This window comes from Anarhichas minor, unplaced genomic scaffold (assembly GCF_050575085.1).
Source record: "Anarhichas minor isolate MPS153535 unplaced genomic scaffold, ASM5057508v1 ptg000062l, whole genome shotgun sequence".
Taxonomy (NCBI): domain Eukaryota; kingdom Metazoa; phylum Chordata; class Actinopteri; order Perciformes; family Anarhichadidae; genus Anarhichas; species Anarhichas minor.
The window spans coordinates 10,043,725-10,059,817 of NW_027466508.1; the positions used below are offsets into that span (position 1 = coordinate 10,043,725).

General features: G+C 42.8%; 2 protein-coding genes across 3 annotated transcripts in view; both read left to right on the forward strand.

The window, feature by feature from the left end:
* Nucleotides 1–16,093, forward strand: part of acsf3 (acyl-CoA synthetase family member 3) — a 46,696-nt gene that overhangs the window by 18,681 nt on the left and 11,922 nt on the right. For both annotated transcript variants that reach the window (XM_076077856.1, XM_076077857.1), the window contains 4 exons: nucleotides 6,002–6,136; nucleotides 6,494–6,605; nucleotides 8,718–12,425; nucleotides 12,894–13,010. In XM_076077856.1, coding sequence (XP_075933971.1) covers nucleotides 6,002–6,136; nucleotides 6,494–6,605; nucleotides 8,718–8,832 — 362 coding nt within the window. In that variant the 3' untranslated portion in view covers nucleotides 8,833–12,425; nucleotides 12,894–13,010. The remainder of the gene's footprint in view (nucleotides 1–6,001; nucleotides 6,137–6,493; nucleotides 6,606–8,717; nucleotides 12,426–12,893; nucleotides 13,011–16,093) is intronic.
* cdh15 (cadherin 15, type 1, M-cadherin (myotubule)) overlaps nucleotides 11,395–16,093 on the forward strand; it is a 31,579-nt gene continuing 26,880 nt past the window's right edge. Inside the window, exon 1 of the mRNA XM_076077618.1 lies at nucleotides 11,395–11,553. Within this exon, the coding sequence (XP_075933733.1) occupies nucleotides 11,395–11,553 (159 nt within the window). The remainder of the gene's footprint in view (nucleotides 11,554–16,093) is intronic.

A 16,093-nucleotide genomic window follows, 5' to 3' on the forward strand; every position in this document is an offset into this window, starting at 1 on the left:
TTGTTCGATATTAATTACAAAAGAAAAAGAGCCGTGACAAAAGTTAAGGATGATAAATAATGTCAGGGCTGAGATTTCACTGCTTGGCTGTCTGTTATTTATCCTCATTAACTCTTCCATCTAGGCACCGGGGCTTTAATGTGGAACATTAATATTCATATATGCTAAGTGTTTACAGTCACTCTGAGAAGAGACACAACTCTCATCTAGACCTCTCACATCTCTGTGCCGATAAGGCTCTCCTCTCCACAGTGATGATGGAGGACACTCGGCTTTGACCCGCGGTGTGAGAGTTTAGGTCCTGCTGAACGTGGTGAAAGACTGTGACTCCACTTGTGCCTTCTCGCCTCCTCGCACTTTAAGCACTTAAGTGATCCTAGTGCCGTGACATGTATAATAAACACATGGCTGATAAATTGTACCTCTGAAAAGGAATAACACTATTCACTGAAGCTATTCAATGGGTTTTGAACATTCTTTTAGCACGTCTAGGTGTCTGCAGAGATGGTGTACAGAAGACTTCACTGTAGCCTAAATGCACTTTGAACTACAAAGCTGCACTCAGTAGAGTGCAGATCTTCGCCAGGTGTGTCAGCAATGACCACTGCTGTAGTGTTTGAATGAATATAACCGACAATTGGTTAGCCCTCCGTCTAGACTGCAAGCGCATCAGACGTCTCACGCTACAGATACGCTGTGATTTGAATCTATGCAGACGTCTGCACCGGCTCCGAGTCCCAGTATGTTGTTAGTTTATCCAAATAACGCCGCTGTGACGTTTTACCAGATGTAACGGAGTCACTGGTGTCTAAGAAAATATCACGGTGTCAGGGCATACATTGTTGTTGGTAGTAGTGGTAGTAGTATAAATATCAGTTACAATGACCCTTAATGGAATGAGAACAGTGTTATAAACCAGATTTTTTTTTTTTTTTTTTAAAGCAGCATTATAGCATGTTGAATTTACTACAAAATGAAAAATAACATCAGCTTTGAGCTTTCAGAATAATGTCCAATAAGGATAAACAATTAGTGTATATATTGCAACAACAGCGCAGACGGACTTCTCTTGTCTGTAACTCACACACACACTCACTTATGCAAATGTTTTCAATACCATAGATACATTTACACAGCATGATAACTGTCAATTTTAATAACGCAGCATACATTACAAACCCAGTGTGCCAATATGTGTTTGTTTATTTGTACAGTGTAGTAGCCCAAATGTATTCAATTCTTTATATTTTTAACCATCCAACCAGTGTCTAGAATTAGATTTATTTTATCCAGACTCTGTACCCATGGATCAAAGGTTCTGTTGCAGTCTGATTTTGAGTGTGCAGTACGTCAAAGCCAGAATGAGATGATAATGTGAATCTGGATCATTGGTTTCATTTGATCACGCTTAGTGTGCACTTTAAAGCAGGCTACATGCCAGCCACATCTCCAGGGTGGAGTGGGGGTGTGCACATGGTGGTGAGATCAAGGTCAGACTCAAATCTCAAACAGTTACAAATACTCCCACATCAGTTATTTATTTCTGTTACGGGTTACCGCTTGAAGGTCCTGAAGACCTAATAGATGACTTCTGTCACCTCCACGAAAAAAAAACAGCAATGTTTTTGTGGAATTTCAGTTGCCTCTCTCTTTCCCCAAACACCTCCAGCAGCAGCGGTGCTAGTGGCACACAGGCTGAAGTGTTTGTGTGATGTTGACCTTTGTCATATGTCACACGCTGCCCTTTTCTTTCACACACTTTGTCTCGGCAAAGAAACCCGTCCAGACTATGTGTAGTTTTGAATAGTCGACCGAGACCTCTTCAATTACATTTTTTTTTGCCACGGCACATGTGTGCACTCCATCAGAAATCAATTGATGACAGCATTGAATTATTTGTGGAAAGCCTGGAAAATACCCCATAGCTATTTCTGAATTGTTTCAAATCATACTTCACATTTTTCTGAGGCAACATAAATGGCACCATCACTGTGGAGCCCCCATGCTGCTTCCCTGCCAGCTCTGAGAGTCTGATGAGTGGGTGCTGAGGGAGAAAGGCAAACAGTTTGTTTGATGGGTAAAGAGCCAACAGCCTGGTGCAGCCAGAGGGATCCTACCTGATAACATGTAGTCATGAAGCTAAATATCAAATAGACTTTGCATGATCAAAATTGTGTTGAATAAATTGTGTTTAGAAATGTGATTTATACATTACCTTCCAGGTACAGTAAAATATTATATTTGTGTTTTCTGCAGTGTGGAGGCCACGTGTTTTAAGATGTGCTTTGCTTTTACATCTTTGGGGTTACCTCGTCCCCTCTCACGGCAGCCTATTCATATTTCTCCTCTTCCCTCTTGTTCAATGTAATAGGCTTGGTTTACCATTGAAATTGTCAAGAATGACACCGCTGCCGACTTGTTTGAGTAACCAAAAAGATGTCGGCAGGACTGATGGACAATCACAAGAGTTCTGCTAAGATGTTAAAATGTCACGCTCACACAAAATTGCCTCTGAAGGCAATTTTGTGTGAGCGCAAAACTGTCTGTGGCTAGAATTTTAAACGCTGTTCATAACACACTTCTGTGCACAATGTTGTTTTTCCTGTTAAGAAAATGATAATTAATGACTTTGAATAATTTAGTGTTCATTTTAAGAAATTTGAATTACGCTGTAACAGGATGCTGTTTTCTGCAGAGCCAGCTGATATCATTTTCTTCTTCTCTGAAAGGCATGATGGAAGTTTCCTCTGCCCTCCATCCTCCAGTTAAAGTCTTGAACTGTTTTTATTTCTTTCTTTTTTCCTACTCTGTGTGCCTTCACTTTCTTTAATGCCTCAGAATGAGATGAAAGCCCAGTGCAATTAGGCTTCTTATCGTTTTAATTAAGAAAGCCATTCGGCCATATCTGCCTCCGACGCCATAACACATAATGGCAGAGTCTCTGACGCCTGAAGTAGTGTTGGTGTGCGTATGTGTGTGTCTATGCATGTACCATGTGTGCACATACAGTATGTATGTGTGCAAGCTTGTGTGTATGTGTGCGTCCTTGTAACACAGTTCCCAACAATCTCTCTCCCGCCCTTCTTTCCTCTCTTATCAGTCTGTGTTCTGCAATCACTATTCCCACTTGTGACTCTCTCCAAACATGCCGGTCTTTCCCTCGTTATTTCCTCCTCCTCAAAGAGACAAGGTTAAAGACTCCTGTATAAGTACTTCAAACTCAATTCAAGTATGTTGTGTGATGAGTGTTTCCTTTCCACCCTATTGTCAAACATTGCCTCATTAATGCTGTTTCCGTCCCCTTTACGCTTAAACATTTGCAGGCAACTGGACAAATTTGATGGTAATTGTATTCGTTTCAGATTAAGCATACACACACACACGGGACACACTATAAACTGCTATTGCCCCCATCTCTATATGCATAAGATGAGAGAGAGCTTCATAGCTGTAACCAAATTATTCCTACAGTTTGTCCCCCCCCCCCTCATCCAGAGGAGGGGAATGGGGGAAACTGTGACTACTGTTAGTGATGTTAACACCCAACCAAGCTTCTCCACTCCCTCCCTCTGCTCTGCCTCCCTTTCCCTCTCCTCCCCTGTTACCCCGGCCTATCAGTGCGGAGCAGTGGTCTGTGAAGAAATTCCCAATATCTAAATTTACACACTGTATCAATCTTGTTTAATAGACTGGAAAGCTTATAGCCGCCGTTGAAAGCCGGCAGAGAGGGCAGCGGTGATAAATTGTCGGTGTGCAGGCGACAGCCGCCCGTGATGTATAATGAAATATTTATGATTTATCCCAGCTAATAAACTGAAATGAAGTGCGTGATGTATGGGAACAGATGGGCCCTCTATTGATGCTGAAGCGGAGAGGCAAGAGGGGGAAGAAGAGACGGTGAAGATAGGTGGAGGGAAGGAAACGCGAGATGTGATGAGAGATGCTCTGGAGATAGTGAGAAAAGAATGGAGGGCAAGGATGGAACCAAAGAAAATAATAAAAAATAAAAAAAACATAGTGTGTGTGTTTGGCTGACACTGAGAAAGTGGACAAAAATGTAAGATAGATAGATGCAAACGGGAGTTAGACTAGAGAATGTGAAATGAGATTAAATGATGAAGTAGAGGACTGATGGAAGATGGCAGTAAACACAGACCACCATCAACATATAATTGTTCTCCTAACATGCTTCATTGTGTTGATTCAAAGTGAGGCAGGGCCAGTCCTTTCTGTTAATGATTCCATATTTCAGGTGTGGACTTCTTCCTGCTGTAGTGTCTGCAAACGCGCACAGCTTAACCTGGTGGAAATGCTCCGCAGGGCCGTATCCAGGATTTTTTTAAATGCTGAGGGAATGAGTGCAAAGTCTCCTCCGTGCAGCCCCAACCCTCATAATTCATAAAGGAATAGTCCAACATTTTGGGAAATACATTACTTAGGTGAGATCATATTTTATTAACTATAGTATTTTATATTAATGTATTGCATTTCATATATTAATTTAATAAATTATATATATATATATATATATTTAAATGTCATCTCCTTGCACAATGTTCTTAATGTTTCTCCACAATGGCAGGTATTGAATTCTGGGGGGTCAATTATTTATTATTTATTTTAAATTATTGTTCGGTATAAAAAAGGAAACGGTATGTCTGAAGAGGGTCTGTAACCAGAATATTGTTTCTAGAATTAAATAAATGTGCAGATTTTAAGATGTTTTATTTGCAGTATAATATACGTGTAGAAAAATTATAGAGAATATATTAATAAAAAGAAATATCACAATTAGCCTTAAAAGTTAAAAACTCATGTTATTTGTGTGCAGTTGTGGAATATAACTTCCTCATCTATTCAGCAGATAAATTGTCCTCGGTTGTGTTGTAGCTACAGCCGCGGCCCCCATCCCTGACCTTTGTTGACCTCTCAGTCCACCCCCTATTCAACCCTCCAACCTTAACTACACTGTCCGCTTAACCTCATCACAGCATCACACACACACACACCTATTCCCTCCTCGGTCTCAGCTGTGGACGTACCACCTGTAATAATCCAAACGGACTCCTTCCTGTACCTGCTTTTCCACTCTCCACTCTTTTCCTCCTCTGTCCATTTTTCTCTCCCTCTGTCTCTCTCCACTCATCCATACTGACCCATTTCCTCTGCTCGTCATCCCCAGGCCCAGCTGAGCCCCTCATCCCACATACTGTACTCATCCTCCCCCACACCTGTCCCCCAGACACCTTGTGTGTGTGTGTGTGTGTGTGTGTGTGTGTGTGTGTGTGTGTGTGTGTGTGTGTGTGTGTGTGTGTGTGTGTGTGTGTGTGTGTGTGTGTGTGTGTGTGTGTGTGTGTGTGTGTGTGTGTGTGTGTGTGTGTGTGTGTGTGTGTGTGTGTGTGTGTGTGTGTGTGTGTGTGCGTGCGTGTGAGTGAGGATGTAGGGGGATCTTACAAACACTCATCCATCCACTGCAGTCTGACCCTCTCTGTCTCAAACACACATGCATACTTACACACACACACACACACACACACACACACACAGCTTGTATACAACCAAATTTACTAACACAAATATATGCTCTACAGAAATTCAGAGAAAATGTTAGAATTCTGCTGATTCAATCAATTCAGTTTTGCTAGATTTTTGTAAATCTTTAGCAATGCTAGCCGCATGAAATATCTGTCCTATCGGATGGATCACCGTTAATATTCATACATCCCTGACTTTTCCTGTAGCGCCACCAGCAGGTGGTTTTACCCATTGTCAGCACATTATCATGCTGACATCAGCGTTTCGCTCAAAGCACCATTGTGTCGAAGTAAAGCCTGCAGGCCCTTAGTTTGTTTACAAATGCAAAATAAATTACATTAATTACAACCAATTGATTTCTTTTTCTTTTTCCTTATTTTTTTTTTCTCTATATGTCCTTTGTCTAATCTGCTTTATTCTTAATTCATTTGTACTGCCTCTCTTCTCGTATGGTCGTGTCTTTCAGGAGACACTGCGGTCTACAAAGACGGTGTGTATTGGATTAGGGGCCGCAGCAGTGTTGACATCATCAAGAGTGGTGGCTACAAGATCAGTGCACTCGAGGTGGAGCGTCACCTACTGGCTCATCCAGACATCATTGGTAAGAGTGCTCTACAGATTTAGTCACTTATAGGACTTGTAGCCCTTTGAATGGAGTTTTTCATGACTAAACAGTGGAATCTTCTGGACTGTTCCCTAAAATGAATAGAGGTATCTAGAAAAAGGAATACAATTCCTACACTGTCCTTCTGATGTGCATGTAGACACCCTCCACTTAAACGTAGAGTCAGCTCCTTTAACCCCAGTTATTGTTCCCTTTTAAAATCAATGTGCTGAAGCGCAGAGCCGACACAGTGGCCATGTCCTAATACTCCCGCACTGCACTGCAAGATGATAGAACTCAAGCAGTTGAAACGTAACAACAACATGTCTGCCTGTGTGATTTCTAACCTTGCAGATGTGGCTGTGATCGGGGCCCCAGATGCCACATGGGGCCAGAAAGTCACTGCAGTGGTGCAGCTGAGGAATGGGCAGACCATGACCCTGCCAGAGTTAAAGACCTGGGCAAGGTACTGTGACTTTCAGCTAGATAATCTCTCTTTAGTAGACACTGCCTGTTGGTTAGTTATTGTGTGTACTGAATACATGGCACAGTTTGATAATAGATTTATTCATGATTAACTATTGTTCACCGACACTAAAGTGTGGAAGAAGCTTGTAAACACAGAGGTATAAACCTGCATCCTTCTGTCTAAGGTTGTCTTTAGATAGACAACAGCATTGCATGAAGAAACACAACCCCTTCATTCGTTTCCAGCAACGAAAATGCAGGCTCAGCGAAAAAGTTTAACCCGCCTCAAGTATTATAACCTTTGCGATAGCAGGTGGTCTCCAAACCGTACCACCAGTGGGGACTGTGACCTGAATAACTTACAGCCAATCCACCATCCTGAATCCACAAACACAAAGAGAGCACCATATCCCGTCATTACAAAGGAGGGCCGACCCTGTCTTGGTTAAATCTTATTAACGCCGATTCAAGAAGACAATTTCCGCAGCTCTTTGTCAGTCTTGTGGTAAACAAATGAAGGCTCCTAATGCAGACTCTACAGTTCAGCACACACATCCCCAGCGACCGGCCCTGCAGTCTGCAGATCAATATGAAGGGATGTGAGAGAAAGAGAGGCCAGAGATGGACTAATGAGGGGAGCTGAAGGAAAGGCAGACGAGGAAAAAGGAAGGAAGATGCGGAGGAAGCGAACAAATGGTTTTTACGAACGGCTTTGCCTTACGTGCAAACTGATTTTCTTTTTCTGCCCTTTCTAAATGTCAGGAGAGTTTATTTTGTCTAACGCAGACAGTTGGTGGTGACATGCAGCCCTTCGCTTTGGAGCGACTGAAGGCACAAACACTCCTCATCTTTTTCCATTTCCTTCTCTTTTACTCACCCACTATATCATTTTTGTCTCATTCATTTTTCCACTTATTTCTTCACTTTCCCACCATCTGTTTATGTCCACTACGCTATATCTCTACTACCCACCTCTGCCATTTATTCACAGCTCTGAAGTGCGTGTGTGTGTGTGTCGGTCGGTCACGGCTGTGGGCCCCATATGGTGTGGGGGTTTTAGATCCTACTGCTGTGCCCCTGCTGGTCCAGCATGGTGGCTTACTACTGCTGCTTGTGACCCAGGTTAACACACACACACACACACTCTTACACACACACACACACAGTGTTTGCAGCCAGGGGTGCAGCCAGCGGACAGGCAGTGCCAGCACACGGTCCACTGCTGAGGCCAGGGTGCAGGGCAGAGAGAGAGAGAGGGAGATAAAATGAGACATAAACAAGTAGATGGATGCTCACTCTTCAGTGCCCTGGCTTCAGCTGTCAGTCTGAATCTCTATCACACCCTCTGCGCCCCACACTGCCTTGGACACACACACACACACACACACACAGGCGCACACAGGCACACTGGCCGGGAGAAATTGGTGACACGAGCGAGCCCCATTACAGAGATGTGTATGTATGCACATATACTCGCTCACACTTTACTCACTGAGTCAGAGAGACGGAGACATCTGCTGAAAGGAGTGTTTGATGGCAGCGGTATGAGTCATTATGCTCACTCGCAGCACAAGCATGCACACAGGAACACACACTCACGCACACACTCGGGCACAAACAAACAAACAAACTAGGTTAGAAGATAATAGAAAAGCTCCAGGCTTCAAGACTTGACGTAACAACCGTGCACTCAGAAGCGAAAAAATAAAACACTTTTAATTATCCCGGCCTTCTGTTTTTCTTTTTATTCTTTCTTTCTTTTTTTTAATTTCATCTCACAGTGATTATATTGTTTTGTACGAGAAGGGAATTGTCTGTGTCTGGAAGGCGAATTGGGGATATTAGGGAGGAGAGCTGCAGAGTGTATGAAGGACATTTCTTTTCTTATCTCGACTACTCTGCCACAGGGCTAGCCTTTGTTTTGCAATTGTTTTCCTTCTTTTTTTTTTTTTTTCTTTTTTTCTTTGTTGTTGCATATGTGTGCGTGTGCATATTCCCATCCTTGTGTGCACATTGATCAGTGTTCTTGTCGTGGTGAATGCCTGTCTGTGTTGATCTTCCTCTCTGCAGTAAACAATCGTCAGTGTATTAACATCAGTGTTTATTGCAGGGAGCACATGGCACCCTACACCATCCCCACAGGCCTGGTGCTGGTGGAGGAGGTGCCAAGGAATCAGATGGGCAAGGTCAACAAGAAGGACCTCCTGCGACACTTCTTCCCGTGACTGGATCTCCTCAATATGTATTGTCAACATAGATGTTCCTGGTGAAGAACTGCAGATGTACGCCACGTCCCGGCTGTCCTTAGATCAGACAAGTATACCGAGGAAATACGATGTAATGGAAAAAAACACCTCATGGAAAATGACTTGACCTCTGAGGTAACTTAATCACAACTATGAACACGGCTACAAAGGTAATTCTATTACATTGATTGCCACTTATGTCAAGCGTTGTTTATCAGTCACTGTGCAAGAGAGGTCTGGAAATCATCTCTTTGACACGTGATTTATTGAGGCAGTATGAGGACACAAATGTCTGCATCGCAACTAGTCCAAATTATCTGAAGTGGCATCGAAGATAGATGGTGGTGGTCAAAGTGGTTACAATTTACACAAACAAATATGGATGTGACAGACGTATAATATCTAAGACGTTGTCAAGTACTGTTGATTGGTATGCAACCTAAAATGACCCACTTTTGTAGGGTTTGTAATCGTAGTGATGTCTCAGTTCCATCATACAATACTGTGTGAACTCTAAGTAGGTTGAGTATGTAGTGAGTTCACACTGGAGACATGACAAAAGTATGCTCAAAACGGTTGTTATGCAGACTTTATGGACACTGTTGCCCCTCAATGGAATGGACAAAGGAAATGCAGATGGTAGTGAGACAGTTCTAAACTAAATAATAGGCATAAAATCTTTGGAAAAAACATTTTGCGTTCTCTCTGTGAAGTTCATTTGACTGTGGCACTATTGGTGCAGTTTCTTGATTTCTTGTATACTAACTGCAAAAATAGTGCACGATAAAGATTAATATATATAGTGCATTAGTATGAAGTATAGAAATGTGATATACTTACATCAAAGTCAGTATACCTGTTTATGAAATGTCTGCTCCCAGAGGAGCTGTTCAATCTGCCTTCTTCATGTTCGACACTGATACCGATATGGCAACCTCGAGTATCTGCCGATACCAATCCAATACGGCCTCTCCCCCTCTTTTAAACAACTAAGCTGTTCATGATACATTCGTATGGATGCAGTTTGCCTAACCTAGCCATCTAAAAAAAGCATCATGCTTAAACTGTGAAAGAAATATTCTACTCTTATTTAAATGTTTAGCAGCATTTTGGATTAGTCGGCACCATTCAAACATTCAAAATGATATTTAAAGTGCACTTTTCTGTAAAAGACACAAGTGTAGTGCAAAATACTTGATATAACTCAACACTCAATGTGGCCTATACCTCAATGACATTTCTTGACATATAGTTGAGGCAAGTGGATCGTATCAGATTATACTTATTTTTTCTGGTATCCGATTCAGTGATTTTGGAGCGATCCCAATACTGAGCATTGGATCGGCGTGTCCTTTCCATCAACCAGATGTTCAACTGTTCTAATACAATTTGCTAGAACGCAGCGGTACCTATTGGTGAAGAGCGCTTTCAGCACTCCTTTTGGTGTATTCTGATATTATTGGTGAAAATGGTTTGATCAGAGAATACTAATGGACACATTTTGTGGTAGAGCGGTGTGACCAGAATCAAAAAGAGCATTCTTAATTAAATCGCACTAAACAAAATAGAAGACAATGTGGTGGTAGAGAGGAGACATAATGAACTCTGAAATGTGATCAGTGATAAAACACTGTTAGTGTGAGCATTGTACACACGCTGGTGCACTTGAAATGACATAATGTTTAACTGAAAAGTAAACAAAAATGTACAACATGGAAATGAAAAAGTGTTTTGGACTTATTTTTGTCTGCTACTTTTTCAATGAACTACAGTGTAGTCACACTTGTTTTCTGTGTGTGTGTGTGTGTGTGTGTGTGTGTGTGTGTGCTTGTTTGTTTGTGTGTGTGTGTGTGTGTGTGTGTGTGTCTGTGCAGCTGTGGTTACACAGGTGTGATGAGAGCCTGAAGGCGGATTCTCTCGCAAGGCACAACACCACAGCTGGACGCCCCGCACTCCATCTGACTAACCCTCTCGCTCCGCTCGCCTCTCATCCTTTCTCATCACCATTTCTCCAACACTTCACCTCTTCTGACTTCATCACAAGCCAAAACAGATTGCAGTAGCACCGGGACCAACTTGACTGTGAAGACTCCTTTTGAATGAGCCCTGGCACGCTGCCAGAATAGGCAGAGTGTGTGTGAGAGGAGACGTAAGAAAAGGCACAGAGACGAGCAAACACATGAAGTGGAACTGTGAGAGAAATTGAAGCCTTAACAAGAGCTGGCTCAAGAGAGTTGATAGAAGAGAGGTGGATGACAGGAATGAAGATGTAGAAGAAAGTCAGTGTAGGATATTGAGCGAGATGAAATAGATAAAGAAGAAAGGCACTAACATACGGTTGAGATAAACAGTCGTGATGAACAGCCAGAGAGCTGGAGATGGAAAGAAACACAAGTGCAACCCCCAGCTGATACAAGCTCCTGTCCGCACACACACACACACACACACACACACACACACACACACACACTTGTCCGCCCACAGTCACCAGAGACCTGATTAAGAGAGCAGAGCTATCGATCTGTGGGCTGGCAGGCTAGGATGGATGAGCAAGCAGGGCTGCAAGAGCACCAGAGGACAGCTTCAGTGCCCCCAAATCCCCCCGCCGCCCCACCCAACCACCCACGCCAGACCTGGGAGTCGGCCAGGGCCACGGGCAGGAGGGCTGGGGCGGCCACGCCGAGGCTGCAGCTAGCAGCAGTGGGTCAAAATGAAAACTGAAGAGCGTAGAGATGGTGTGCAGTAATAGATACACTTTACTGTAGGTATGTGTGTGTGTGTTTGGGGGGGGGGGGCACTAAGGACGGGTTTCAGTGCCTCCCTGGTGCACAAAAGGGGGGAAGGGAAGCTAGTAGATATTCCCTGGACTCGAGCTTGATGGAGTACTCGTGCCCTTGAACTTCATCCACCTCCCTTTCTCAAACACACACACACACACACTGTCAAACAGTCCCGTCCTGTGTTTGCTGGAGCATGGTGAGGGAGGTTGTCTGCAGATGGCTGCTTATTGGGCCCCAGGGTCCGGGAGGCTGGGTTATGGGGGACACCGGTGAGGTTGTTTATGTGTTCGAGACACTTAGAGAGATTGGGTAGAATGGCAAAGGTTTAAAAATAGTAGACAATGTTGTAAGAAGATGACGGGAGAGTTTACGTTGTCATGTTGTTTTGGTGTTTTTTTAACTTGGTCACAGTTTCACTTTTAATATTAGTCTGCCTGCAAAATAATATTTATTTACTTTCCTAGATGAGTGTATCTATCTTTTCAGACGATGGACACATTAGGTTATAGCAGGAGCCAGCTGGCGTCACAAGCTAACAACAGATTGAAACAGTATTAGATTTCAAAGTGAGATTTTTTTTGTATTACATCCAGCACACTGATTGAATGCCAGCTCATTCAATCATTGATTCATTTTCTCTACCCGCTTCTCAGCATCATATCCCAGCATACACCTGAAGTGTATGAAGGCAGACAGAAAAGCTTGACAGCGTGCAATTTTGTCACAGGGCCGACGGAGACCTACGTACAATCAATCAAGTTGTTGTGAACAGAACAAAGGACACAAGGACAAGTATGAACTATCTATATCGATATTTTCTAAAGAAAAGTTACAAAGGGCTTCAGAATAAGAGCAACTGAACACCAGCTGATCCCCCGGTGGTTTAACCTCCAGAGTGTGTCGGTACACGATGGCATCACGGTTGTGTGTGGTTACAGGTGCAACAGGACCCGTCTGACCACACCCAGCAGTGATGCTGCTGAAAAACAATGACATTTTAGGGAAATACTTCTTCGCTTTCTTACCAAGAGTTGGATGAGATTGATATTGATCTTCTCATGTAACTCTCAGGAAGAAAGCGAATAAGAGAGAGTTTTAGGTTACTATGTGGACACAACAGTTCAGAAATGTAAACGTCACAAAGCAGCCAATGCAGAGAGGTCAACACTGTGGTATTGTGCTCCTTGTACTCTGAGGATTTGCACTTGTGCATACAGGACGTAGCTTTGAAGCTCATCCTCTGTCACTCTGACTCCACAGAGGTCTCGGTCTGCCCGTCATTCTGCTGCGAACATGAAAGCCATCCATCATATAGGATTCCGGAGGAGAAAGAAGTTCCTCCCTGTTCTCTGTGAACACCGACTGCATAATAAACAGGTCAGACTGAAGTAATGAGCCACAGACACACCAGTGGCCTCTGCATTTGTGGCAGCACTTACACACTGCTGCTGTGTTGTACATTGCAGTCACAAACAGAAAATCAGGCTTCAATTATACAGTCAAACATTACCATGTGCACTCTTTTGACAATCACAAAAGGCTTCGGGCCTGCAGCTACTTGATCAACATGACAGGCTTTATGGATGTAAGTGGGTAGAGAGAGGAGTGATGGGAGGATGACAGGCAAGGCTCTTCAGCCCCAGGGACACCCTGAGTATACAGTACACACACATACAAACACACATCAGTGAATCCAGAACCCCACCAGGTCTGTGTGGGAGCGTAACCGATGCTTGTAGTGGCAGGTTGTTGTTTACATGGAGCTCATGTTTATTCTAAAGCTACTTACACCTCACTGGCTCAGCCTCAGGCTTCGTTCCTGTGAAACTCCCGCTGACTCGCTCTCTGTTTTCTCGTTGCCTTTTTCTCTGTTGACCTTTTTCCCCCCTCTCTCTCTCTCTCTTTTTCCCCCTCTTTCCTTTCCTGTCTGTCCCTCTGTTAATTATATTTTTCTCATTTTCTGTGATGTTCCAAAACATGTTTTTAAAATGAAGGCGATGACGAATCGAGCTATCCTGCATATTTACTCTGCAGCACTACCTCTGTGTCCAGTGGTGGAAAGTAAATAAGTTCAGTTTTACTCAGTTTACTTACTAATTAAGTACAACTTTAAGGTATAATCAGACAGACAGTATGAGAAAAATAATGTTTGTTTTTTTAACATTACGCATGTGAGCATCTTCTAGTACAAACCCAAAAGACAAGTATGAACATGAAAACGAGAATGACATGTCCCCTTTAAAAAAATGATCTTGAAGACTTGACTGTCTGTGTCTTTGCACAAGATCACAGCTAAACAACTTTTTGCGGGGAACAAAAACTGAAAAATACATAATCAATAGTGAATTATCATGTTCTTGCTCTCATAACTCGGCCCACTCAACAATGGGGAGAGACAAGGTCATCAGAGAATAAATAGCAGGCAGACTAGCTAATGATCTATCATCCCGGACAAGCGGCTGCACCCGAGAGCGGGCTGGTTGACAAGATCATTAATAAAAGCTGCTAGGAGAGTGATCGATCGGCTTGATGGATGATCAGAGCCACAAATACTATAAAACACCTGGATGTCAAGCCTCGTCTCTTTGAAGATAAGGGGGGTGGGGGCGGGCCTTAAAAAAATCCAGAGAGCCCAACAGGGAGTCGTCAGCGGGGATCAAACCCTGACGCTCAACCTCCGTACTGCTCTGGAAAACGAATTCAGAGCCGCGTGTATGATTTTGTGCGTAACTGTGCAGTATATCTCTGTGTTTGATGCAGCCAGTGTGTGTTGTGGTCCACAGAAGCTCAGTGTGAGAGCATCAGTGTAATTTGAGGTAGATCAGGGAGTCAGCAGGTGTCGTGCTGTACAGCCTGCTGCAGCGGTCCGCCGTGGTGTAATGGGAGGTATTTATTATTGACGTGCTCCCCTCACACCATTACTGAGCTCTGTGGTGGTAATCTATGTCTCCACTACGTATCTCCACTCCCTCCTCCATCGCTCCTCTTTCTCCCTGCTCTATCTGTAGTATCTGCCAGTGTGTTACAGTGTCTCTTTTTGTCATCTACACACACACACACACCTTACTCAGCAGTTCATCTTGATTCCTAATCTTTTCAGTGAGAGAGAGAGAATGAGTTCAGAAGGAGTGTAGTCTCCTCGCATGGCTGCGTGTATCAATATCTGTACATTGATCTGGTCGCGCCTCTCCTCCCCTATTCGTCCAAATATAGATTGGTTTTCCCAGCAGGTATCTGTGCCTAGAATCTGACTGATGGGCGGAGAGCGTAAGGGAGGGTGTATTGAACCAAGGTGTCCCACATGCCACTAGAGTGTGTTAGACCGCTAAGCAAAAAGCAGCGGGAGGAGGAAAGGAGGGGGCAAGGTTACACTTCATACAAGTCAAACAGACACTGCAGTGACACTCTTATCAGTTTCTGAATCGATGCGGTGGCAAAGATAAAGGTGTGTATGGTTCCAACTTTCATTTCTAACTGCCCCATTGTCGCTTTTAGACTCATCGATTAATTGTACGGTCTATAAAATAGTGAAAAATGCTCATCACAATTGTTTTTTCCAACTTCCAAATAAAAAAACAGAAAAGCATCAAATCCTCACACTTGATAAGCTGAAACAAAATTAAGTTTGACAATTTTGTTTGGTAAATCATTCCAGTAATTAATGGTTTATCGAAATTTACATCACTTGATTTTCTTTTGATCGATTAATGATTTATTGTTTCAGCACCAAAGGTGTGCAAACAGGATTTAGATAGGGTTTCCAACCCTTAAATGCATGGGCCTATTGCCAAACAGTACTACAGTATATACCTCGGGTCTTAAGAGACCTGATACTCAAGTAACACAGATTTAGCTACAAATTAAATAGCCACTGCTTTAAACTTTACAGAACATCGTATTCACTTTTACAAAAGCCCCAAAATGATTGTTTTTCCCAATAATTCGATTTTTTTTCTCAACAACTTTTAGATGCCAAAAAACGTTATTTTCAAAACGTGTTGATATATTTCAATGTCACGTGTTTTGTTTTGTGAATATTTACAAATTTCAATATGTAACAGATAACCTACTCACTGTGTCATTGACTTGCAATACACAAATTAGTCAGCACAGTAATCACAAATCACAGTCACAACAAAGAAACTCTTACAAAATATATGTATTATATATGCATAATTTTGAAAGTAATTAGTTTGTGGAAAAGCAAGAACTGGGTAAGGAGCAAACTATTTCAGTAATAATAATAATAATAATAATGTATTCAGCTGTTGTGTTTTCTGTTAATAAATGAAAGCATGAACTTACTGGATAAACTCTATACATTAAATAAGAAAAGGTCGTAATCTGATTTAGGATAGTGTGTGTGTGTGTGTGTGTGTGTGTGTGTGTGTGCATGCGTGTGCATGCGTGTGTGAGGGTTAAGGAGATGTGTTATGTGTGAATGCATTTCGTCCGTATGT